Consider the following 26,977-nt stretch of genomic DNA (forward strand, 5'->3'; position numbering starts at 1 on the left):
TCACCGGATCTTGCCTGTCTTTGTCACTGCTGCATCTTTGGGTCACTGAGGCAATGGGTAATTATTGACCCACTGTCTTAGTTACTCTCTATTGTGATGAAGAGTGACCAAGGCAGCACATAAAATAAAGCAATTAACTGGGGGCTTGCTACAGTTTCAGAGAGTGAGTCCATAGCCATCATGCCAGGGAGCATGGCAGCAAGCAAGCAGGCATCCCACTAGAGCAGTAGTTGGGAGTTTGCATCTGATTCACAATCATTAGGCAGAGAGAACTAACTGGAATGGTGTAGGCTATTGAAATCTCAAAGCCCACCCCCCAGTGACATGCCTCCTCCAGTAAAGCCACACCTCCTAATCCTTCCTAAACAGTTTCACAAACTAGGGGTCAATCATTCAAACATATGAGCATATGGGAGGGGTGGCCATTCTCATTCAAACCACTACAAGCACCTACTATGCATTTCTCTGGGCCTGACAGGTGGTTGTTTCTCTGAATGTCTGTGCAATACAGAATAGAACAAGGCTTTCTGTGCAAAAATGGAAGAAGGAAATGGTATAAAAGGTTAAGGCCAATGCTCCTGATCCAGCCCCTCCCTTTATGCCTTCCAGTCAATTCCCTGGAAGGTCCCTGATGCCATCCTGGCTTGTGCTGCTTTTGCTTGAGGGAGGACAATCTTTAATCATGAGGTTGCTGTGTGACTGATCTTGATTGTCAGTTTGATTGAACTGAAGAAGCCTGGAGATTAGTAAGGCATATCCCTGGGTGTGTCTGCCCAGAAATGATTATACTACGAAGATTCTGACCTAATGAATAGTTTAATCCATTGGTGGAGTCTCAATTTCAATAGGGTGTTATGAAGTGGTGAAACTGTGGAAAGTGAAGTCTGGTTGGAGGAGATATGTCACTGGGACATGTCCTCAAGACTCCTATCTTCCCTGTCCCTGTACTGTTCCACTTTGCTTCCTGTCTGCCATGATATGAGCAGAAACTGTGAGCTGAAATAAATCCTCCTTTCCTTCAGTTGGGTACATCCAGTGTTTGGTACAGCAGTGCATGGTCTAACAGTGCTGCCCTGTCAGTTCTCCACTGAGATCACTGGGTAGACGGACACCAAAAGAATCCCACATAGTCAAGAACTTACATCTGGAAGTCCATCTTAGAAGGAAATAAAGAATATCTTTATAGTTTAGTCATACCTAGGCATCTTTTTTTATAATGGTCAACAATAAATTACAAACCATAAAGGAAGAAGATGAGTACATTCACCATGTCAAATTGGTGGGCTTTTGTTGACCAGAAGCTCTGGTAATGGACACTGAAGGCGAGCTGGAGAACGTGTTTACACAAATGTGTTGGTTTTCCAGTGCTGACATAATTAAGAACCACACACTGTGGCTCTAACAAGAGAGTCTAGCTGTTCCCATGATCCTGGAAGGTGTTGCTTGAGCTGTGTGCCCCAGGAAGGCGCTAAGCTTCCTTTCCATGGTTTGCTGTCCATCCTGTGTCCTTTGTCTTCCAGGCATCTACCATCATCTGTATGTGTGTTGTCTTTGTTCAAGAAAAGAATAATGCCCAATAAAAAATGAGCAGAAAGAAATGGACAGGAATTTCACAGACAACAGTGCATGAACGGCTGATAACCCTGAAAAAAAAAATACCCACTCTCTTCAGAAGTCAGGAAAATACAAACTAAACTCCTTGGTGAGCTACTCATCTGCTGTAGTTTGAGTATGAGATGTCCCCAGTGTGCTCATGCATTTGAAAACATGGTCCTTGCTGGGCGTTGGTGGCGCACACCTTTAATCCCAGCACTCGGGAGGCAGAGGCAGACAGATCGCTGTGAGTTCGAGGCCAGCCTGGTCTCCAGAGCGAGGGCCAGAATAGGCTCCAAAGAGAAACTCTGTCTTGAAAAATCAAAAAAAGAAAAAGAAAAAGAAAAAGAAAACATGGTCCTCAGCTAGTGGTGTTGCTTGGGGAAGTTGTAGCACTTTTAGGAGGAGATGCCTTGCTGGAAGAAATGCATCACTGGAAATGGGCCATCATCTCCCTCTCTCCTCCATCCAGCCCCACCTCCCTCAGATATTCTCCCTTGAATCCCTCCCATGCACCCCCTTTCAAGTTGATAGTCTCTTTTTCTTTGGTTATATTTCTTACATGCATGTGAATAGATGTATGTGCATTCATGTACATGTTCATATGTGCACACACATATTTTTGTTGGTGGTGTGTATATATATGATTTCCAGGCTGACCACTCCGAACTGGACAACCAGTAAGGGGCCCATCCCTGGGAGAGGCTAATTTTCCTTCTCCCAGCAATCAGTACTTCTTTGTCTAGGGGTAGGATGAAATGTCCCCCCTCCCATGTTAACATGTCCATTGATATTGCCCTTGTTCAGGTCTTCTTTATGCAGCCACCTCAAAGAGAGACTGTTTCACAGCAGACTTCCTGATATTATGTCTCTTATAATCTTTTCACCTCATCTTCCCCACTGTTTCCTGAGCCATAGATGGGGGAGCTGTGGTGTAGCTGTAACCAGTGGGGCTGGGCTCCCTGTAGTTGTTCATCTCTGCATTGTGTCCAGGTGTGGTTTTCTATGATGGTCTCCATGTGCTGTAAGAGAGGCTTCTTTGATGAAGGGTGGGTCTGCTGTAGGCCAGCAAACCTATCCCTATACTTCCTCCCTATCGTCTGCACTATAGGCAGACTATACCTACATCTTCTGTATGTGTGTCTAAGATTTAGAATGTAGTAAGGAATTATGTTGTGCTGACAAAAGATCAATAGCAAACTCTTTTCTAAGGTCCATTTCCTCACTATCCCCAGGAAGCTGGCTAGGTTTCCAGTACCTGGGATGATTTCCTTCCTACTGAGTGGGCCTTAAATCAAATTAGACAGCTGTTGGTGGCCACTGCCATGTGAGTGCCACTTACTGCACCTCTATTCATATCTTGCCATGCCAGTACCTGTGTGGATCATAGATGCTGAAGCTGGTAAGACTGTTTAATTGCCTCCCTCCCTTGGCTGCTTGCATAGCATTTTCTGGAGCCTTGGAAGCTGGGCTGTAGGAAAGAGTCTCTCAGATCTGACCAAGCTCCAGTCATCCGAGTCTTATGTCCTTGTGTACTGCCTTCAGCAGTAGGGGCTTACCTTCAAGCTCTGAGAGGCAACCAAGGGTTACACTGAAAAATCTCTCTGTGTCTAGGCTAGGAGAGTATCCCTAGCCAGAGGCCCCATAGATTGCCCAGACCTCCAAACTGACATCCAAGTTCATGGGGTCTGGTTTCCCAGCTATCAGTCTGGGGTCCATGAGCCCCACCTTGTTCAGGTCAGCTGTTTCTGTGGGTTTCTCCAGCCTGGCCTTGACCCCTTTGTTCATCATCCCTCCCTCTCTGCAACTGGATTCCAGGAGTTCAGCTCAGTGTTTAGCTGTGGATGTCTGCTTTTGCTTCCATAAGCTACTGGATGAAGGCTCTAGGATGGCATATAAGGTAGTCATCAATCTCATTATTGGGGAAGGGCATTTAAGCCTCTCCACTATTGCTTAGATTGTTTGTTGGGATATCTGTGCCAACAGATATCTAGTGCCAGATTTCTCCTTAAACCTATAATGGTGTTTGTTTCTTAATGTATAAGTTTATCTTCACTGCAGGTGAACACGTATAGAGAAATTGTGGTGAGTATAGGCTTCACTATTACCTGTGCTTTCAGGCACTGTTGGATCATATCCCCCATACATAAGTGATAAAGGGGGACCAATACACATTAAATTGACACCTGACTAGATAATTCTGTCCGCTAATTTTCTTGTCACTGTGACAAAAGACAAAACTTAGGGAGAGAGTTTCTTTTGGCTCACAATTCAGATGTGTAGAATATCATGGCAGGGACAGTGTGGTGGCTGGAGCATCCTGATTCATGGTGGCAAATGCTTGGGGCTGGTCACATCACTCCCTACCCTGGCACCAGAAGCAGATAAAACCTTCAAGACCTGCCTCAGTTAACTGCTTCCACCAGCTAGTCCCCATGTCCCAAAGTTTACATAGTCTTTTCAATCAGCACTGAGAACTGGGACCAGTATTCAAACACACAAGCCTGTAGGGAATGTTTCAGTTCCAAGTCATGATAATAGTCAATTGGAAGAGTGCAACAGTCATATGTTAGATGTACTGTGACCTTGTGTCCATTTGTTAAAGCACCAACACCCTTCTCTAGTCTCTCCTGGAGTCCATCTTGTATGCTGGTGGCCATAAACTTAGCTTATCCCTCTTGGCAATCAATCCTCCAATTCATATTGATTGTCAAAAAAAAATCTTACTGTTTCTTGAGTCAACCATACTACCTCAGGGATTTATGATAAGGATGTAGTCTTAAAATTTTTTTAAAGTATTCCATTGAGGTCATTACAAACAACTGGTGGGACTGGGGACCTGAAATTTCTCAGCTGCACAAGCATGACTCGATCCCTAAGACCCTTGTGAATGCCCAGTGGGCAAGACTGTGCACCTGTAATCACATTGCACAAATGCTAGAGACAGTGGATCCCCAGGGCAAGCCATCTAGTGAGACTAGCTGTACCTGTGAGTTTTATTGAGGAATCCTGTCTCAGTGAATAAGGTGGAGAGAGATTGAGAAAGACTCGCTATATCAGCCTCTGGCCTACAGGCTCACACACACACACACACACACACACACACACACACACACACACACACACCTAGACACTGCATACACTTGTGAATGCACATATGCACAAACCACACACAACCTAGGTATCTATCAATAGAAAAACAGTTATAATCCAGTGTAGAAATATCAGACTACACTGTTAGAGTAAAGCTGATGCACGGCTAGGTCATTACATGGAAAATATTACAAGGAAATTTCAGCATCTGCTTGTGTCCTCAGGGCAGCTATATAAATACATGCTGTGTATTAGCAGAGGTTCGAGGAGGAAAGGACACATTGGTGAACTGTGTAAAATGCTGGGTGTTTTTAAAATGTATCTTCCAAATACAAAAATGTATTCTTATGTAAAATGGATCTTGCTTTTTTAAAAAAATCATTTTCTTTGTAAAGGTTGCTTATACAGTAAATTAGGAAACAAAGACTTCTCTGGGGCTGTCAGAATAAAAGGAGAGGGGGCCCGCAGAGCAGCTGTGTTTGTACCTCATTAAAAGTTGTGTGCACACTTGTGAAGCCCTCTGTGAGGTGAGCGTGAGCAGGAGGAGCATTTAGAAGCACTTCAAAGAAAGCCTGGGAGGAGAGAACCTGGCTCCCATTTCCCCAGAAAATGTCCTTTGTCCCAGATGGCTTTCTTTGATTTCCTTTTTATTGATTAGAGCTTGACTGTATTCAAAGGCGGCAGGAGAGGATTTGCGTTTTCTTTCTTTTTCTGCCTGGGTGGAGGGAGAGCTACAGCATTTGCACAAGCAGGCTGCCAGAGAGCTGGCAGAGGGGGCTCTGGCTTCACTTGAGTAATTTACAGATGGTCTATTTTGGGTCTCCCTAGCCCACCCCACGTGGCACTACTCAATTAAGCTCATCAGGCTTTTACAAAAAAGGAAATGAGGCTTGTTTATTTGTGACATCTCCTCAAAAAGGGAAAAGAGAGAAATGATTCTCTCACCCAGTTCCTCCTCCCGTCTCAGCTTCCAACCTCCTAAGGTTGGGAAGGACAGGTGACAGAGTGTCTTGTTCATGTCCTCTCTGGGATCGTGATGTGACAGTGGTTCCATTTCCATTTGGGGGCCTGCATAGTTGGTTCTCAGGATCACACAGATTGGAGTGGTATCTGGTGCTGTGAGTACTGCTTAACTTACAGTGCAGTCACATTCCCACAGATCCACTGTGAATTAAAAATATCAGAAGCTGAAAACATATTTCACCTGCCTGCTGCAGCCTGCATCATCATTGACTCCCGTTGGGGTAATGGTGTGATCCTCAGTGGGGTGCTCCTGGGAGGTAATGGGACATAGTGGGAGGTCTTTACATCACTGGGGACATGCCATTAAAGAGACCCTGGGCCTTTCTCCTCCTCTCTTTTGCATTCCAGCTGTTCTGTATGGTCCAGAGAAGGACCAATGGCAGATCTATGGTGGCCATGCTTTGGACTTCAAAGGAGTGTGTTTATTAAGAGCAGCAAGTAGCAGGTAAACAGAGGCTGTAGGCCAATAGCAAGCCACCAAGCCAGTTGTTTACAACATCTGACAGATGTCTGAAAGAACAAACAAGGGGTAACACCATCAGAGCTCACAAACATCCAGAAGAAATACACTAAGGAAGAAGTGGTCACCTGGGCTTCCAGCACAGTCCCTCTGTGGTCCAGCTTCTGGCTTCCAACCCTGCTGCAGGCGTTTTTTATACTGAGGGATGAACAATAGTGACCTCTGTTGGAGATGGTTGCCATCTCACTGTTCTCAAGGGCAGAGTTTTTAACCTCCTTAATTGTTGGCTCTTCTCTTTTCTCCCTCTTACAGAATTAGGGGGCAGCCTGCTCCAAGACAGGGATCTTTGGAGGACACTTTGAGACCAACATGATTGGGTCTAAAATAAGGGATGATACCTGCTTCCAGAGCTAGCTTCTCAGTGAGCTTAAACAACACATGACAATTCACCAATACATTTCCATGTCGCCAGTCATGATATAAGTTGTTTTGTTCCACTATGAGCTCCTTCTGTGATATGCTGCCTCACCACAGGCCCAAAGCAAAGGAGTGAGCCTATGGTGGAATAAAACCCCCATAGACCTTTCTCTCTTTATAAGCTGATTGCCTCAAGCATCTAGTTAGAGTGACAGAAACACTATCTGACCTTGCAAACATCATAGTTTAGTAGCACAGCACACCTGTGGACTGGTGTCTCCCCCTGACCTTTTGTGGCTGGTGGAAGCTATACTCACCATTCACAACATTGCAAGGGAGAAAGTACTCATAGTCCCAGCTCAGGCAATGATCGAAATACTAAATTCTAAGACGGTGTGGAAAAAAGACATCCCAAGTTGAATCATTGTAAGTTAGAGACTATCCATATCAGCATGCCATGTGTGTCCCAGGGTAGCTATGAATTCGGCCTGACTCATTTGTAAATGATAATGTCATGTCATAATTTCAAAAGATTGGACACTCCTGTTCTACATAGGAGCAGACAGATGGGCATTGTGTTGGCCTTTATGGAGAATATGACGACATCTGGTAAGGACAGAGTGCCACAAAGGATATAAAACAAGGTTGTGTGATAGAGGGACCAGGCTGGTTTCAATTCAGTGGGAAGCTTAGATGAGAAGGTGACATTTGAGATTCCCTGGAAACTGAAGGACTCCTGCACTAGCCATGGTCTTATTTTCCTTTATTCATTCTCTCTGTGTGTGCATACATGTGTGTCTGTCTGTCTGTCTGTCTGTCTGTCTGTCTGTCTGTCGTCTGTGTCTTTCTGTCTGTGTGTGTGTATGTGTGTATGTCTGTCTGTCTCTATCTCTCTCTTGTGTGCGCACGTGTGTGTGTGTGTGTGTGTGTGTGTGTGTGTGTGTGTGTGTGTGTGTATCTGTGTGTGTGTTTTTGTGTCTGTCTGTCTCTGTGTGTGTGTCTGTCTCTTTCTCTCTGTATGTGTGTATGAGTGTGGGCACATGCACATGGAGACATGCACAAGGAGGACATCCGGTGTCTTGTCCTTCTCCATTGCTCTTGACCTCATTCTCTTGAGACAGGATTTCTCACTGAACCTGGAGCTAGGCTGGTGGCCAACAAGCCCCAGCCATCCTGTCTCTCTCCACACGTCACCCACCCCCACACAGCACTGGGATTACAGGCCTGTATGTGGTCATACCTATCTTTTTTTACATGAATTCTGGGGATTTGGACTCAGGCCCTCATGCCTGGGCAGCAAACACACTTACCTATCCCCCCCAGGCCCCAGCTTTCTCATCTCTCAATAATTCCTTCATTTATCCCACTCTTGCCCATAAGATACACATCTCTCTTATTTGAAATAGAGATAGATGTCTTACCTCTCTCTGCAGGGGTCTCCAGCACACACCTGTTCTGCCTACGTGGGAAGGCATCTTATAGTTCCCACTGACCAACTCAACAATAACAACTTGAAATTGCCTGGGGTGTGGTTATTTATAAAACAGAGTCTTAATTCATTTTTAAAGGCTAATTCCTTTATTACTAATAACAAGTTATTTGAAACTTTGTGTTATGAAGTAGAAGAATTCAGGACCTGAGCAGGAAAGGCCAAGGGAACTCTAGTGAGAGACTCCCAAATCCTATTCCATCTGTTGGGTGGCCAATTTCCCTGCAATGTTTCTTTACATCAGGATAAGCTAAACAAAATCTTACTTACATTTGAAGACCTGTCCCCAGTTCATCTTTCTCCAGAAAGCCTTGGTGTCCACATCTTGTTGAAGGTGATTCAAACTTCAGGCTATTTGGTGTGCCATGGCCTTATGATGCCCTTTTACATAAAGGTTAAGTTCAAATAAGATTAATGTTGTCATTTTAAAGTCTACAGTTCATTGGCATTGGTACCCACAGTGGCATACAATCATTTCTACCTAATTCCAGAACATCCCATCACTCAGACAAGGCTCTCTATCCATGACATGGTCACCCTGCATGCCTGCTCTTCTCAGATCCTGGAGAGCATCATTGTGCTCTCTGGTGCTGTGCCACTTCTCTTGTTGCTGTGACAAAATGCCTGCCAAGAGCAGCTTGAGGAAGGAAGGGTTGTTTGGCTCATCATCTGAGCTCTCAGACTGTCATGGTAGGAAAGGCCTGGTGGCAGGAGAGAGAAGCAGCTGGTCACATAGCATCTGTATTCAGGGAAGAGAGCAATGAATTCTGACCCTCAGCTTGCTGTATCAGTCTGGGACCCCAGCCCATGGGATGGTACACCCCATACTTAGGGTGCGTCTTCCCTCCTCAGGTAAACATCCCCACAGACACACCTAGGAATATATCTCTTAGGCGACTTAAAACTCAGTCAAGTGGATTGTCAAAGTTAACCACGACAGTTTGTATGTTTTGTATGTTAATGGGATCATATGACACATGATCGTTTATGTTAAGCATGTTTTCCAGGTTCACCTGTGTAGCATGTGTCAGTGTTTCATTCCTTCATTTATATTTTTAATTTAGAGAGTGTGTGTGTGTGTTCATCTGTGTGCACATGCATGCGTGTTTGAGCATACACACGTGTCCACACACATGTTTGGAGGTTAGAGGACCACTTTCAGAAGTTGGCTCTTTTCTCCCATCATGGGTTTCAGGGATGGTCCTCGGGCTTTCATGGCAAGCCTTTACCCACCAAGCTGTCATTCCCGCCCTCCATCCTTCTTGTGACGGAAGAACATTAGACTGTACACACACACCATAGCGCTTCTCCATTTACTGATGGACACTGGGCTTTGGGCTGCTGTGAATGAACATCTGGTGCAGATTTGTTGGGTTCTCTTCTCTTTTGGTTTTGGTTTGTTGTTGTTTTGAGACAGGGTCTCTCTCACCATGCAACCCAGGTTAGTCTTGAACTCATGAGCCTCCTGCCTCTGCCTCCTAAATGCTGAGGTTCCCCCACCTAAAGCCTGGCTCATGGGTAAGTTTTTGTGTGGATATCTGTTTTCTCTAGTAGCAGAATTGCTGGATCCCATGGTGGTTGTGCATCAAAACTTTGTATGTATGTATACAGTGTACATGTGTTGTATGTGTACTGAGTATATACAAGTATAGTGTGTGTGCACATCCATGTGAAGTCCAGGTGTCAATGCTGGGGGTGTCCCTCAGTCACTTGCCACCTGATGTTTTGAGACTAAGTCTCTTCCTGAACCTGGGGCTCACTAATTGGCTGGGCCAGCTGGCCAGAAAGCTCCAGGGACTTACTTGTCTCTGCTTCCCAGCAGTAGGATTACAAACAGTGCTGCCTGCTACCTTTTATACGGTTTCTGGGGCTCCAAACTGTCTTCATCCTTGCCTAGCAAGCACTTTACCCACTGCACCATCACCTAGCTCCAATGTTGAGACTCTTGAGACTCAGTTGCGTGTTTTGCATTTCCACCAGCTATGGCCAGGGTTCCAATTTCAGGACATCATTTCAGTGTTTGTTATTTTCTGCTTTTGTGTGTGTGTGCACATGTGTTTGTACTTGTGTGCTCATGTGTTTGCATGTATGTGGGTGTGCTGAAGAACATATGTGGAGACGAGAGGATGACTTGTGGAAGCCAGTTCTCTCCTTCTGCCTTATGGGCTCTGAGCTGCCTCAGAGGTCCTGTTTTTCTGCTTCTGTATATTCACTTTTTCATCCTTGATGGGAGCCATGCAGGTAGGCATGCAGTCCTTGGTGCTGTGACATGTTTTCCACCTCTTATCCTCTAGTAGACTGTGTTTGGCTTGCTGCATGCCTATGATTGTCCCTTAACTGCCAAGATTGAAGAGAGGCACTGAACTTGCATCCTGCCTATGTCATTCATAATAAGAATGGCTTGGTTTGGATGGATTCTTTCATTTGTAATGTGGGAGCCTCTAGAGTTGCTGGAAGGACAGAATAACAGCCATACATGGGACTGAGCCTGACTTATGCTGATGTCTTACTGACAGTTTGCTGTGGTGGTCACGACTATGTCAACCCCCTAAACTATTGAATGAAGGTTGTTAAATGAATCATTGAGCCCTCTGTTCAGTTAGCCTTCTCTTTTGTTCTCACTAACTGTCCCCCAGGCTGCACATTGATTACTCCTGTGATGAGCAAGCAGGAGAGCAGCTGGATCAATGTGCATATTTCCCCGGAAGGATAGGAGTGAATGTTATGGTATTGTTGTGGGGTGGACCTGGGAAGAAGAGGAAACAGTAAGCTTGAAGCCTACAAAAGCAAGAGGATCAAAGAGCTTTGTTTTATTTAAGGCAAGAAACAACTATAAAGAGGCTGAGTCCAGGAAGCTTCCTTGGAAGGTCCAGTCAGTGGCCCAGATAAGGGAAACATTGGGTCTCCCTGCTCTTGAAGATGACAGGAAGGACTCAAGCGGTCCCTGGGTACTGAGGGTTCAGGCAATGGCCTCCTATCCCCTCCCACTTCCTATGAGAATGGCCAAGGCTGAGCAGGCTCCCATGATGGCAGTCACTGAACAGCTTGCCATGGCTCCCATGGATGTCTCTAGAATCCGGCTATGCCACACACCAGCCATCTTACCCTTCATTTTGTTCTTTGAACACCAAGTTTATTCTTTCATGTTTAGGCAGCTTGACTGACTGAGCTATAATTCCCTCCCACCACCACCACCCCAGCTCCACATAGAAGGCACTATGAGTCTTGTAGATTTTTAGAAGGAATGAGGGAGGTGTTGTTTTGCATTACATACCTGGGAAGAGGAAAGTTCATGAGAACCTGGATGACTTCCCCTGGCCTGGGCTCCTCTAGAGTCTCAGCCTTACTCATCAGGAAGACAGATGCACCTGTAGAGTCAGATGCTAAGGATGCTGTGCCCTCCAGGACCCTGGGAACCAGCAGGAGGCCACTAGCAACTATGTCAAGGGCCCGTAGGCTTTTCTTATTACCCAGAGTACCCAGTTTAGCTTTCCTCTCTTGAAAATCTGACCCTCCAGGCTAGAGCAGGAGAAACCTGAAAGAGGAAAGATGACCGGGGACATAATGACAAGGGCAGGTCTCACCAAACAGGTAATGGGAGGTGTTAAGGAAAAAATATCCAATGATACATTTTTTTTTTCAGTCCTGAGGCAGAAGGAACCCTTACGCTTGTTAGGCAAATGTTCTACCACTGAACTACATCTCCAGTCCCATCAGAGACACTGTGTGTGTGTGCGCACGCATATGCATGCGTGCGCACACAAGTGGGTGTACATATTTGTGGGTGTACATGTTTGTGTGGTTATGCACTTGTTTGTAGGTGTGTACATGCTTGTGCACATACTTGTGTGTGTGTGTACACATGTTTGTGGGTATGCATACATATTTGTGTGTATATGGGTGTTTACATATTTATGTTTGTGTGTATGTGTCTGCATTGTGTATATGTTTTTGTAGGTGTGTACATGTGTATGTACCTGTTTATGGGTACACATGTGTATATGTGTACATATTTGCGTGCCTGTGTGGTATGCATGTTTGTATGTGTATATGTTTATCTGTCTGTGGGTGTGTCCATGTTTGTGTGGGGGTGTAAATGTGTATGTGTTTGTGGGTATGCATGTTTGTATATGTACAAATTTGTATATATGTGTATGCACATTTGTGTGGATGTATACATGTGTGAAGAGTGTGTTTGTGGATATACACATTTGTGTAGGTGTGTGTACATGTTTTATGTATATGCCTATGTATGTGTTTGTGTGGATGTGTACATGTTTGTATGGGCACATACAAATATTTTTCTCAGTTATGCTCTACCTTAGTTCTTAGTCAGGATCTCTCACTGAACACAGAACTCAGCAGCTGAGCTAGGATGGCCTGTCTGCCAGTGAGCTCCAGGCAGCCTCCTGTCTCTGTGCTCCCCCACCCCCCAGCACCGGAGTGACCATGTGCCACCACACTCAGGTTTCATGTGGGTGCTGGGGATCCAGGGCCATGTCCACATGCTGGTGAAGAGATACTTTACCATAGCCAAACAACACTTTAAAGTGCAGTCATTCAGGCTTAGTCTGGACCATCCTAACGGCACCGGGAACACAGCAATGAGATTTTGTAGCAGGGCAGAGCTTGGGCTCAATCCTCACCCAGGACCATGGAATATGACTGAGGGGTGCCTCCGAAGGAAGAAGGACTCTGCCCAAATCAGCCTTGCCAAAGATTGGCCAGCCCACTGGGGGTGGTGGAAAAGGAAGAACCTGAGACAGCGAGAACTCAGATCCTGATAGCAGGGATTTGGGGCCAGCAAGAGGGCTCAGAGGTTAAGGGTATCCCAAAACTACTAAATAAATAAACAAAATATAATCAAAACAGTAAGGGAAGTGTTCTGGTAAGTAAAGTGAGCAGGCCCTTTGATAAAACTGGCTTTCCACAAGTAAGTACACAGATGGGCCCAGGACTAAAGTCTATCCAAACAAAGAGTCTTCCTCGGTTGCCAAGTGGGAACATGGGCCCAGCACTAGCAGGCCTTCCTGTTTTTCAATCAAAGCAAGAAATCCTATTTTTTAAATGTGAAATCACTTGGTCTTTAAAAGTACATAATAATTAGTAACTATCTGTTTGAAAGTGATGTAAGCCAAACAAAATGCACCCATGGACTGTAGTTAAGTGTGAGGTTGTTTCTTGTTTATAGGCTAACTTGATCCATATAGGATCTGGTTTTGTTGTTTTGTGTTTGAGACGGGGTTTCACTCTGTGCCCTGGCTGGCCTGGAACTTCCTATGTAAACTAGCTTGGCCTCAAACTCATCGAGATTTGCCTGCCTCTGCCTTTCAAGTGCTGCCATTAAAGGCATGCACCACCATTTTCAGGCCATATAGAAATCTTTTTGTGATAAACATTGTTTTAGAATTGCCACTTGTCATCAGTTTGCTGAAAGGAGTAGATAGAGAACATGGATGGATGCATGCATGTATGCATGAGTAAGTAGATGGATGGATGGGAGGATGGGTACATGCATGGTATGTATGCATGAGTAAGTGGATGGATGGATAGATGGATGGATGGATGGATGGATGGATGGATGGATGGATGGATGGATGGATGGATGCACACATGTATGCATGAGTAAGTGGATGGATGAAACATCTTTAGAGACACATTCTGGAATATTACTAATAAAATGGTGTATGTCTACGGTCGAATGAAGATGTGGAAATCTAGATTGATCGTGAGGTTATCCCTGAATCTGAGATAGTATACATTGAGGTTCCTTGGATGGTTTTGACTTCTAATATGCCTGGAAGTCGACAGTACTAAGGATGTTTATTTTAATGCCCTGATCACATAGAGATGCTTTTGGGAGATAAACAGGTAAAATTACATCCTGCTTGGGACTTAGTTTAAAACAGTCAGCTAATTTTTTGTAAGTAGAGGTAAGTATAGATAAAACATCATTTGGCAAAAGTTTATAATTAATACAGTTGGGCAGTGGGTACATGGAAAATGATTCACTACTCTGAAGTGGCTGGCATTTTTTTTTTTTTTTTACAAATTTTTAAAGCAGAGGCATGAAAATGAGGGCTCCTATTTTCTAGGCAGCATGGAGTCATCTGTCATGGGTACTTTTGTAGATTTTTTTGTGTGATAGCCCTGACATAGAGAGAAAGGGCGCTCTTTGTTAGGAGAGGTAATGTGCTGAGCATGGTTGTGGTAAGGGGTGGGCTCTGTTGTTAGCTATGGGTTAAGAATGGTATCTTCCGAGGTAACTCTCTGCTGGTTACTAAATGAAGTAAATATTGTTGCCTCCTGGACTCATCATGAGGATTAAATTGGTTGTTATATGTAAAGCACTTAGCCCAGAACATGGCCATCACTTCTGTTGTTTTGATGTTGGTTGTTGTTGCTGTTAAATGTCCTGAGAGCAAAAAACACTTTCTGAGATAGGCAAAATAATTGGATGCAGAAACTAGAAGAAGTCAAATATGGCTTAGTCTGTGAAACGCTTGTATTCCTGATGATCCAAGTTCAAGCCCCAGAACCCCCCGTAAAAATTCTGGGCATGGTAGCACATGCTTGTAATCTCAGCATTGGGGAGGCAGAGATAGGAGGATCCTGGAGGCTCACAGGCCATGCAGTCTAGCCTAGTTGATGAGCTCCAGACTCATGAGCGATCTTAACTCAAAGGAGGTAGATGGTGTTCATGAGGATGACACCCAAGTTTATCTGTCCTCTTGCTTCCTTTTTACAATGAATCCTTCAGCTTCAAAGTTCCCCAGGAAGAACTGGAAAATGCCAGCCTAGTATTCACAGGTAAGGCAACATCCTAGACCCTGAGGAAACCCTGGTGAGGCATGTTCAACTTGTTGCATAAAAACTGAAGGCATCTAGATAGAGTTACACCTGAGGATCTGGTGTCTGACATTCAGCTACCTAGATTTGAACCCACTTCCTATCCATAATCTTGGACAATGCCCATAGAACCTAAACACAGTTGTCATTGTCAGGAATATAACTCAAGCTAGATTCCTTGAAACTGCCACATAACTGAGAACTTTGGCAAGTTACTTAACTCTCTGGCCGCCATGTCTACTTATACATCCTCACCCATGCAAAAGAAGAAGTACAAGAAAGTGGCACCCACTGTCAACTGGCCTACCCTCAGTCACTTGTTCATGAGTTTTGGGAATCAGCTTCCTGTACAGGGAACACAAAAGGAGGAAAACTAACAAAGCAACCATGGGATTTTCTTTCCTGCAGAATGAAGTGGAGCTGGGGGAGCTGCTTCTGTCTCTAAACTATCTCCCAAGTGCAGGGAGACTGAATGTGGACATCATTCGAGCCAAGCAGCTCCTGCAGACTGATGTGAGCCAGGGTTCAGGTACGGCATAATCCCATCATCCTCCATATCTCGAAGGGTTCTCTGTTGTTGAGGGACCCAGTTTTTTTTTTTTTTTTTGGTTTTGTGTGTGTGTGTGTGTGTGTGTGTGTGTCCTGGATGCTATTGTTGGTGGACAGCATAAGGGTGACCACATAAGAGTAGACAGCATCTAGAAATAGAATGCTAGTTCAAAAAGAAAAAAAAATAAATAAATGATCAGCTATGTGTTAGGTCATCTTGGGAACCCTATCACACCTGACCAGGTATGATAACTTCTGAAATCCATCTTCTTTTGAACAAGTTACTGAGAACTTGCTTCCCCCCCCCCCACAACACACCCTATGCCTGTAATACAGATGCCATGCTCTAGGTGGCGATAGTGCACAAGTGACTAGGCATTCTGATAGACAAGGTGGGCCCAGCGCAGGGAGGGTGGGGGGAGCTCATTCCCTGTGTACCATAATTCTTTATAAATCCCAGCTCTGAAGGAGCTACTGTGTTGTCCACTTCCTACCAAAGACCAGTTCAAATACATTTAACAAAAAGCCCAGATTCCATTCCATCTGTATGTAGCTTCTTCCATGACAGCTGAGGATGCCATTATAAATGAAGCCATAGCTGCTGGGCTCCCTCCCTTCAGCCTGGTGGTAAAAATGCTATCTCCCACCACCACTACCCCCAGATCCAATAGCCAAAGGAAGTTGTTTGCAATGAGGTGACAGCTGAATCTAGACTGCACCTTGTATCTCAAAAGCCACACTATAAAGTGGAGGCTTCAAGGAAGGAACACTACAGTGACTGGAACATTCCAACTTACCACAATGGAGAGGCGGGATGCTGAAACAGAAGGAAGTCAACCTGCCTGCACAATATGTGTTTGTGCTGCTTGCAAAGATGTGACCTTGGAGAATTACCTAACCTCTGTATATCTCAACTTCATCTCAAAAATTGTAAAATGGTAGTATTTATCTAACTGGACTGCTTAAATAAAAATTAAATTCAATAACCTGCGCAAATCCCCTTTCTAAACTATAAAATGACCAAAGCATGGCAATCCTAATTCTGCCTTCACTCTTCTCCTATGTGTGAGATGTGAGCCCACTGGCTTGTGAATGGCTTTCTGCTTTTGGATAGCCTCCAACCTGGTTCTGCCTCCACCAGCTAGATCTTGAGCAAATCATTCCTTATCCTTAAACCTGCAGTTTCCCCATTTATAACATGAACACAATGCCTAAAACGTGGGGAGGAGTTCAGTAAGTGCTAGATGTGTGGAGAAAGAAGAACAGGAATCCGTAGATAAGAAGATAGATGTGGAAACCAGGGGTGGGTAACAGAACAGTTGGATACATGGGAGAATGATTAAGTGAAAGTAGGGGTGGATTGATGCCTGGATTAACAAATGAATCAATGGGTAGAATGATAGAAAAAATACAAAGAGCTCAGTAGTAGAGCCCTTGCCTAGTGTTCAGGAGACTCTGGGCTCCATCCCCAGCACTGCAGACTATATAGAGATGGGGAGGGGATAGGTGGCTACTCTGTTACATAGATAATAACTTGGATGGAAGATGGATGGATAGACTGATGGACAGATGGATGGGTGGGTAGAATGGTGAATGCTGAGTGTATTAATGACTTGATGGATAGATTGGAATTGGGTGGGCAAAAGAGTAGATGAGTGATTGTATAGATGGATGGATGAATTGGTTGAGAGGCAAAAAATTATGGATGGGTAGATGGGTGGGTAGACGGGAGAGTGAGAAAGTGACACGATGTCTGGGAAGTTGAAGAGATGAGAGGTGGCTAGATAATGTTTCCTTATCTCTAGTATTCTAATGTTGTATCCAATCCTCAGACCCATTTGTAAAGATCCAGCTGGTGCATGGACTCAAGCTTGTGAAAACCAAGAAGACGTCGTTCTTAAGAGGCACAATTGACCCTTTTTACAATGAATCCTTCAGCTTCAAAGTTCCCCAGGAAGAACTGGAAAATGCCAGCCTAGTATTCACAGGTAAGGCAACATCCTAGACCCTGAGGAAACCCTGGTGAGGCATGTTCAACTTGTTGCATAAAAACTGAAGGCATCTAGATAGAGTTACACCTGAGGATCTGGTGTCTGACATTCAGCTACCTAGATTTGAACCCACTTCCTATCCATAATCTTGGACAATGCCCATAGAACCTAAACACAGTTGTCATTGTCAGGAATATAACTCAAGCTAGATTCCTTGAAACTGCCACATAACTGAGAACTTTGGCAAGTTACTTAACTCTCTGGGCCTCAGTTTCCTTGTCTATAAAATATGGATAATATTAGCTCTTGTGTTATAGGTTTACTGTGTTGATTAAATGATTTATAACCTTTAAATAATATCTGATACATGTTATGACAGCTTTGATGGTGATGGTGGTGGTACTGTTGTCGGGAATGGCGGTGGTGGCAATGATGACAGGGATGATGATAGTGATGGTTGGTGGTACAGACAATGAAAATGGTGGTGGTGATGATTCGATTTGCTGCATTTAATATAAGTATAAAAGGCTGGATGGTAGTGCACATCTTTAATCCCAGCTGTCTGGAAGCAGAGGCAGCTGGATCTCGGAGTTCAAGGCCAGCCTGGCCTACAGAGTGAGTGCCAGGACAGCTACAAGTATATGTATGTATAGAAAAAAGCAAGGTCACCTAACTCAGAAAGAACAGTTGTAAAAGGCGTGGAGAATATAATATTTAAGTACAGGCATCATATACATTTAATCTACTTTACTGGGGTATAATTGTGTTTAATTTTAGAGGTTATTAGTTATTCGTTACTGCATAACAAGTCACCCTAAATTTTAGTAGTATAAATAAATCATCAAACATGTTATAGTTCCTGTCACTCAAGAGCCTGGGCATGGATCTGGGCTTGGGGCTTATGTTAGAGTGCTTGCCTAGTATACATGAGGCTCAGGTTCAATGCCCAGCACCACACAAATCAGGTGTGGTGGTGTTCATCTGTAATCTCACTACTTCAGAGGATCAGAAGTTCAAAGTAGGGCTGGAGAATGGCTCAGCGGTTAAGAGCACTGACTGCTCTTCTAAAGGACCTGGGTTCAATTCCCAGCACCCACATGGCAGCTAACAACTGTCTATAACTCTAAGATCTTACAGCCTCACACAGACATGCATGCAGGCAAAATACCAATACCAATAAAGTAAAAATAACTAAATTTAAAAAGTTCAAGGTCAGCCTGAGCTACATAGCAAGTTTGTAGATAACCTGGGTTACGTGAGAAATTGCCTTAAAAAACAAACAAACAAACAAACAAAAAAGCAACTCTGTCAGAGCTCTAATGTGCTCTGTAGTTCTAGCTGGTCTGGCACCCCCTCCAGGAGTCCTGCTCTGGGGCAAGTGGAAATTCTCCTCTGTTTAGATACTGTTGAAAGTTCTTGTCTCTAGGTCTTTCATGAACTCTTGCTCTGGCAAAAATGAGATGCTGAAGAGATGGCTTAGTGGATGAGAGTCCTCACTGTACTAGCATGAGGTTCAAATCCCAGCACTTGTATAAAAACCAAGCATGGCTGCATGAGCCTGTAACCTCAGCACTAGGGGGCTCTTTGACAATGATCATCAGATTCTCAAGGAAATAAGAAGGTGAATGACACTCACCCTCCTCCTCTGGGTTTTATGTACATATGCACCAGTATACACACACAAACACAAACACACACACACACACACACACACACACACACACACACACACACACCAATGAAATTTTCAAAGAGAAACTTGAAAAGGACATTTTTGAAGTTATTCACGAATTCAGCATGTATACACCAAACATGTTCTCTGTGCCCTGACCCTGTTTCCAAGCGATAAGGACAAAGTAGAAACCTAGTCGATCCCATCTGGGCCCTCAGGGTCACTTGGGCCTCTTTATAGCCATCACTATGCTGCTTGCTCTTCTGAAATTATCAGTGAAGGTGTCTTGTTCCTCAGGAAACAAATGGAAGTGTGGATCAGTTTGCACTTACTTGCAGTGTTTCAAACCCCTTAAATCTCACATAGTCTGTAAGACAGAGATTTCTTTCTTCATTCCTCCCCCTCCCTCCCTCCCTCCCTCCTCCCTCCCTCTTTCTTTCTTCTTTCTCTCTCTCTCTCTCTCTCTCTCTTTCTTTCTTTCTTTCTTTCTTTCTTTCTTTCTTTCTCTTTCTTTCTTTTTGAGACAGGGTTTCTCTGTGGCTTTGGAGGCTGTCCTGGAACTAGCTCTTGTAGACCAGGCTGATCTCAGACTCACAGAGATCCACCTGCCTCTGCCTCCAGAATGCTAGGATTAAAGGCATGCACCACCACTGCCTGGCTAAGAAAGAGATTTCAAAGTGCAAGTGTGTACATACACACAACAGCCCTATCTCTCTCTTAGGTGACTCAAGTGGGGAGCATTGTCAGAGCTCTATCCGAAAAGGCTCTCTCTCTCTCTCTCTCTCTCTCTCTCTCTCTCTCTCTCTCTCTCTGTGTGTGTGTGTGTGTGTGTGTGTGAACACTTGTATATAATGGAGTCTGTAAAAGGAACTTGATGGAGTCAATTTTCTCCTTCCACTGTGTAAGTCCTGAAGATCTAACTGGAATCGTTCAGCTTGGCACTTGACTCACCAAGCTCTCTTGCCTGTCCAAGACCAGTGCTCTTAGCACATAAAAGATGTGTTGAGCCATGCAAGCACCAAGGCTCGTGCTCCTCAGGGTCAGTGCCACAGCAAATATTCACTCTAGAGGAAGTTAGCATGGCTCCCCAAACCACGGTGTCAAAGCTACTTACAGCATTATCAGGGAGCTTGAGAATGTAGCCAGTGGCCATGCCTCATCCCCAGAGATGGGAGCAGAGTTCTGGTACTGAGGACTACAACAGGTCCTCACCACAGTTTTGCTGTCTGGGTTTCAGTCAGCCACTATGAAATGAAGTGCAAAAACACTCAATGGAAAATCCCACAAGCCATATCCACAGAACCTGGAGGACAGTATAGAGATGTAAGTGTTCTAGATTATTATTGGTCGTTGTTTATCTCTTACCCTGCTGTGCTTATAAATTGAACTCTATCACAGGTATGAATAAGAAATAACACAGAGAGTTGGAATTTTGAGCTGTTTGGGGTGTCCACTGGGCCTCTCAGATTGTCTTCCTATAGATGAAGGGGGTCTATTGGATATATAAAGATATTATAAAGTACCCCCAGATATTTTTAATGCACAGCTAAGAGTGGGAACTACAGCTGTCTGGCATTTTACCTAAAAGGCTCTGGCTGGAATAGTAGCAGAAATGTGGACGAGTGCCTTTGGATCTAGACAAAGCCACAACTCCCATGCAGCTCCACGGGTCTCTGACTTGCTTTATTGGCTGATTGGGGGAGAGTGCTATTGCCTCCAAGCCAAGGATCTGAAATCCAACCCAGCCCCATGTTTCCAAACACTTCTTAGGGAAAGCCAAGTTGATCTGCAATTTAAACATTTGCTGATACTCCCTGGGGAAACCTGTAATTAGCCTGGGGGCTGGGTGCTCTGAATAGTTTCATCCTCAAGGGGTAAGGATCCTTCTGCCATGCAGTCAGGTGATTTTATTTTATTTTTTGCAGCTGAGGTTTAAAAAGAAAAAGAAAAGGAAGATTGCTTTCCTAACCTCGAAACACATGGTTCAGGACCTTTCTAGAAAATCCACAAAGGTCCTGCTTGGAAGGGAATGTGAGCTGGGCATTGAAGTGTTTGTGAAGGAGAAGGAACAGTGTAGAAGAGGAGGGAACTGATGGAATAAGGGAGGAAGGAAAAGCTAGGTGAGGTGGAGGAGAGAGGAAGAGGAGCAAATAAAAGAGGGGAGGAAGAACGGGACTCAATTCAATGCTGGACCTTAGAAATAGAACTCTATTGTCATCCACCAATTCCATTTCTCTGTATAGAACATGGGGTAGGGAATCTACAGGAACTGAAATCAGAGACCCAGATGTCTGTGCTCCTGTGTTCCCAGCAGCAGTATCCACAACCAGCTAGAAGAGGAACATGGTGTTATTCATGCAATGTCCATTAGACCTAGAAAGGAAGCCCTTTGGATGCCTGCTACAACATGAAGCCTGAAACCATGTGCTGTAGAATGAGCCAGCCAGAGAAGGACAAGCATTGTACATAGTAGTCAAAAATCTATGAGAATGGGGGTCTCTGGGCTTGAGCCCTCTGACTTTCACATGCACTGGACAATGCAGGATCTAGCCAGGAGTGATGGCACATGCCTGTGATGCTGGTGCATAGGAGATGGAAATAGGAAAACTGTTCAAAACAAGCTGGGACAATATAGTTTCTAGCCTTCAGACTTGTGAACCAAATAAATCTCTATTCTTTTTTTTAAAGATTTTATTTATTTATTATGTATACAGCATTTTGCTTCCATATATATCTGCACACCAGAAGAAGGCACCAGATCATATAACGGATGGTTGTGAGCCACCATGTGGTTGCTGGGAATTGAACTCAGGACCTCTGGAAGAGCAGTCGGTGCTCTTAACCTCTGAGCCATCTCTCCAGCCCTAAATCTCTATTCTTTATAAATCTCCCAGCAACAGAAAGCAAAGTGTAGAGTTGTTTTGGGTTTGTGGACAGGCTCTCTGTCCAGCCCAGGCTGGCTTCAAACTCACCACTTCCTGCCTCCCTTCACCTCTGCCTCCAGAGTGCTGTAGTTACAAACAGGTGCCACAATATTGAGCCTGATGTCCAGAGTTCAGCTCACAATTATCGAACCTTCCATGGCATCTATCTCTCAAAGCTCCAGTGTAGCTCTCTTGCACAAACTATGTCAGCCAGACTTGGCCTAGAGTCCATTCTGCTCCCTCCCACCCACTGTCTGTTTGGAAGTCTCCTAGGCCCCATTGTGAGAGCGAGTTCCAAGGCACCTGGTCTGTGTTTCATAATTGCCTGTCTTTCTGCAGCTGGAGCACAGATTTGTTAATTGAATCTGCTGCAGCAGTGAGATGGGCGGGGAGGCAATGGGTACAGATCAAATGAAGGGGGTGGTGCTTCCAACATCTACCCTGGAAAGACCCAGGGGTCGGATGGGCACCAGATGGCATGCATGAAAAGTGTTAGGTTTGAAAAGCCAGGCACAGTGGTGCATGGCTCTAATCCCAGCATTGGACGGTAGGCACAGGAGGATACTGGGGTCTCAATGGCCAGCTAATCTAGACAATCACCGAGTTCCACATTCAATAAAAATGCTATCTCAAAAAATAAGTTAGAAGACCAGATGGGGGATTGTGGCACAGGCCTATAGTCCCAAAACTGGGGAGACAGAGGCAGGCAAATCTCTATGAATTCAAGGCCAGCAAGGACTATTAAATGAGACCCTGTCTTTAAATAAATACAGTGAAGTGATAGAAGAAAACATCTAACATTGACCTCTGGCCTCCACACACACAACTCAACATGTACACATAAACACACACACATACACACACACACACACACACACACACACGCACGCACGCACGCACGCACGCACGCACGCACGCACGCATGCACCAGGTTTAGGAACCAGGCTTGTGGAAAGCTGAACATATCCATTGAAGGAGAGAAGAGGAAGCTAGTCTGAGAGGGACATGGCTGTTCTAAGATGGAGAGGTATTATAGGTTTATTCTGGGGGCATAGATGTCGCCCCAAAGTTTTGACATACTTCTCTGCAGCTCCCACCTCTTCTCATGCAGCTGGGTTTCATGAGCACAAATCCCAGCTGAGTCCTGGAGAGAGGGCTACAAGCTGTGTAGACTATGGTGTGAAAGGAGATGTAGTTTGGTTCAAATTTCACCTTTGCCACCTAGTCTGTAACACTAGCCAAATGATATCCTCTTTCATACCTCAATTTCTCCTCTATTATGAGTTTCTAATTCAACACTTCATAGCATAAGCCTTGAGTATGCCTTTCACATAGTTGATACTTAAGACTACTGGATGCAATAGTGTTGGTACTGACAATGCTGATGCTGGTGGTGACGGTGATGCTGCTGCTGCTATATTAACCGTGATGATGATGGTGCTGGTATTGCTGCTGCTGCTGGTGGTGGTGGTGGTGTTAATGCTGATGTTGTAATGATGATGATGCTGTTGCTGCTGCTAGTGATAATAACGCTTACATTGTTAGATGGTCCTACCATAGGAGGAGCAGACCCTGGGATTATAAAGACTTGAAGTGAATCTTGAGCCCACCATTAGTCAGCTGTGACCTTAAGCAAGTGATTCTACCTCTCTGAGCACAGCTTCTTCACATGTAAAATGTAGCACATTATTCCTGTTATAGAATTAAAGGCAACGGGCAGTGGTGGTGCACGCCTATAATCTCAATAGATTATAGAGGCAGGTGGATCTCTGTGAGTTTGAGACCAGCCTGATCTACAGAGTGAGTTCCAGGACAGTCAAGGCTGTTACACAGAGAAACTCTGTCTCAAAAAGGAAAAAGGAATTAAAGGCAAAGCAGCACATGGACCTGTCCAGCTCAGATAGCCACTTGAAAAATCTTCTGTTGCTTTATGATCTCAGTGTGTGAGAGAGCTGAGTGTTGGCACCTCAGAGATTTATAGCTCTGCCAAGCTGGCTGTAGTTGTTGCTCCAGCACCTTCCTTGCCTAATCACCATTACCCCAAAGTTATCAGATGGTACCATGTCCAGAAACTGACATATCCTATGCCAGCCCAGCTGCAGAACCAGACTGGTGTGGCCTCCCATAGCATCCTGAATTGGCAGTGTATGTGATGGGTCAGAGCAAGAGCTGGCATCTGCACTAGATTCCAGCCCCAGATCTGCTCACAAGCAGTAAGCAGCTGAGTAGGCAGCTTAATGCCCTCTGTCCAACCAGAGGATCATGAAAGTCACCCTGGCAACCAGAGACTAGGGAAGCTCAAAAAGGGGAGAGGTGGATAAGAGCCCCCATCAACCTGTATGTGGACCGTAAGCTCAGTGGGTGTGGATATGACCCTCAGACAGTATAACAAAGGCTTTGAGAGGGTGGATTGTCACCAGCTCCTCCACTGATCCCTAGGGGACATACCCAGGGCAGACTAAGTACCATAGCACAGGCATTGGGAATTAAGCTGATGGTGGAATAATGTCACACAGAAGGCCAGGTAGAAGTTGTGACCTGAAACTAATTAGTTTAGTTGTTTAAACACCAAAATATTAATAGGGATCAAACAAGACCCAGGGTCTTATAGTGTTCAACTATATGTTGTAACAATCCAAATTACTTCATTTATAAAGAACCAAGAAAACCTGGCAGATTCCTAGAGAAACATACAATTGATGATGCAGTCACAACACCACCCAGGTGTTGGGATTCCCCCAGGGCTTCAGGGCAGCTGACTGCCACGTTCTGAGACAGTGATTCTCAACCTGTAGGTCACAACCCCTTTGGGGGTCACATATCAGATCTTCACATTATAATCCATAACAGCGAAATTACAGTTATGAAGTAACAACAAAAATAATTTTATGGTTGGGGAGGTCACCACAACATGAAGAACTGTATGAAAGGGTCGCAGCATTAGGAAAGTTGAGAACCATTGCTCTAAGAAGTAATGGTGAACCCTGTTGAGAAAAAGATAAGAACGAACATGTCGGCAACCAACAGAGAAGTAGAAGCGTGGAGCCTTTCGAACCAAAGAAGTGGAACTGAAATAAAAATGTTCACCCTGTGAACTCCGTGGCAGATGGGAAAGATGGTGAGCTGGAGTCAAGTCAAGAGAAAATTCCACCCAGATGTGTCTGGGAACCACCACACGCCTCCTTGCCGAGATGGGCTCCATCTTTCAAACACAGCCAGATTAAGTCCTTCCTCCCTTGAGTGGCTTCTTTCAGGAAATTCATCTCAGCAATGAGCAGAGTACCTAATGCACTGTGAGGGAGGTGTGAGCCTGGGAGCCCAGGGTTCAAGCACTTCTGTCCTGCAGCACTTGAGCTAGATGGAGTAGGAAAGGAAGGCCCACAGAGGCCAGGCCTTTACCCAAGTCTGTCTCAAACGCCACACAAAGCCACCTCGAGTTCAGCAGCCAGGGCCACCCTATGGGTAGGCCTGTGCTGGAAATCAAGGAGCATCAAAAACTCCTCACACACACTTCTCATGCCTCCTCCACCTACAGCTGCTGTCATCGGGAAAAGGCACACAAATGCAGGACACAGGCCAGTGTCCCTGTCTGGCATTTCCAGGAAGCCTTTTGGCTGTATGAGACAACCCTAGGCTTGGGAATCAGGAAGCTCAAGTGCCACAGATTAGCCACTGTGCCACTGAGAGCAAAACCTTCTCATCTCCTTGGCCCCTAATTTTCACCTATCAAGATGTAAGTTAAGTCCATCTCCAGGGTCAGTGAGATGGCTCAGTGGGTAAAGGCAGGTGCTACCACCCTGATGACCCAAGGGTGTTCTCAGGATTGACATGCTAAAAGAACCAACTCCCAAAAGTTATTCCCTGACCACCATACCCCTCCCTCAAATAAACAAATAAGTGACTATAGTAAATAGTGAGGGTTATACAGTACTCACCAGACACTGTCTCAAGGGAAACCCTTGAGTAATCAATACTGAGAAAGAACCATCTATGCAAAACAGAAAAGGCAAGAAAAAGAACATTTTAGACAGAGAAAATGACAAGTACAAAGGCCCTGGGGCAGAAACGAGCTTGTTTTGTTTTTAAAAGAGAAAGCCAGGATGTCCAGATCGGAATTAATGAAGGAAGTGGATTATACAATAAGTCTGGCCTATGGTAAGGAGTAAAGGTGCGAGTATTTATCCAACATTTACTGTGTACCTAAAGCTTCGAGCACTGGGGAACAGATGTGACTCCTGGCTCTGTGAAGGACTGGGTAAGACGATGTGCATGCAAGGACTTTGCACAGAGCAGATGCTCTGTGGGTGTCACTTTCTCGCTTTTCCAGTTTACAAATTGACATGAAAACTTCTTTGGGTACTGCTTCCTTAGTCCCCAGCATCAGAGCAAGGCATGGCTGCTTCTGTGGAAGTCACTCTTGGAGAGGCTTAGGCAGAGGCATCATTTACCTGGAACACATTGGGAGTGAAGGACAGGCAGGGGCTGGGGAAATAGCTCCTTGGGTAACCTGAGGATCTGATTCTGATCCTTAGAACCCCATTCAGTGGGGTACGGCAGCACACATCAATAATCTCAACACGGGGAAAAGGGAGACAGGATCCCTGGGGCTTGCTGGCCAGCCGGGTAGCCAGTCAGTGAGCTCCAGGTCCAGTGAACCTGAACCCTTAAAAAGTGAAGTGAAGAGTGATGGAGGGAGACATTCTATGTCAACTGCTCACTTCTGCATGTGCACTCATGTGTGCACACACCAACAGATGAATGAGAAGCAAAGGAACAGGTTTCTCCTTCCAGCTTCATCAACAGGTGACCCACAGTGGCCACAGGAGAGACTCTGAGGCTTTTTGTGGCATGTCCTTTAGAATCCTGATTACCTAATAGGCCAACAAACTTATGTCTTGTCCACTGACCTGGCAGCCA

The 26,977-nt window shown here is 44.9% G+C and overlaps 1 protein-coding gene across 1 annotated transcript in view; it reads left to right on the forward strand.

The window, feature by feature from the left end:
• The window catches only part of Syt17 (synaptotagmin 17), a 67,315-nt gene that overhangs the window by 24,589 nt on the left and 15,749 nt on the right, over positions 1-26,977 (forward strand). The window contains exons 6-7 of the mRNA XM_027410157.2: positions 15,333-15,453; positions 17,306-17,461. Of these exons, the coding sequence (XP_027265958.1) occupies positions 15,333-15,453; positions 17,306-17,461 (277 nt within the window). The remainder of the gene's footprint in view (positions 1-15,332; positions 15,454-17,305; positions 17,462-26,977) is intronic.

Source organism: Cricetulus griseus, chromosome 3, assembly GCF_003668045.3.
Source record: "Cricetulus griseus strain 17A/GY chromosome 3, alternate assembly CriGri-PICRH-1.0, whole genome shotgun sequence".
NCBI classification, from domain to species: Eukaryota; Metazoa; Chordata; class Mammalia; order Rodentia; family Cricetidae; genus Cricetulus; species Cricetulus griseus.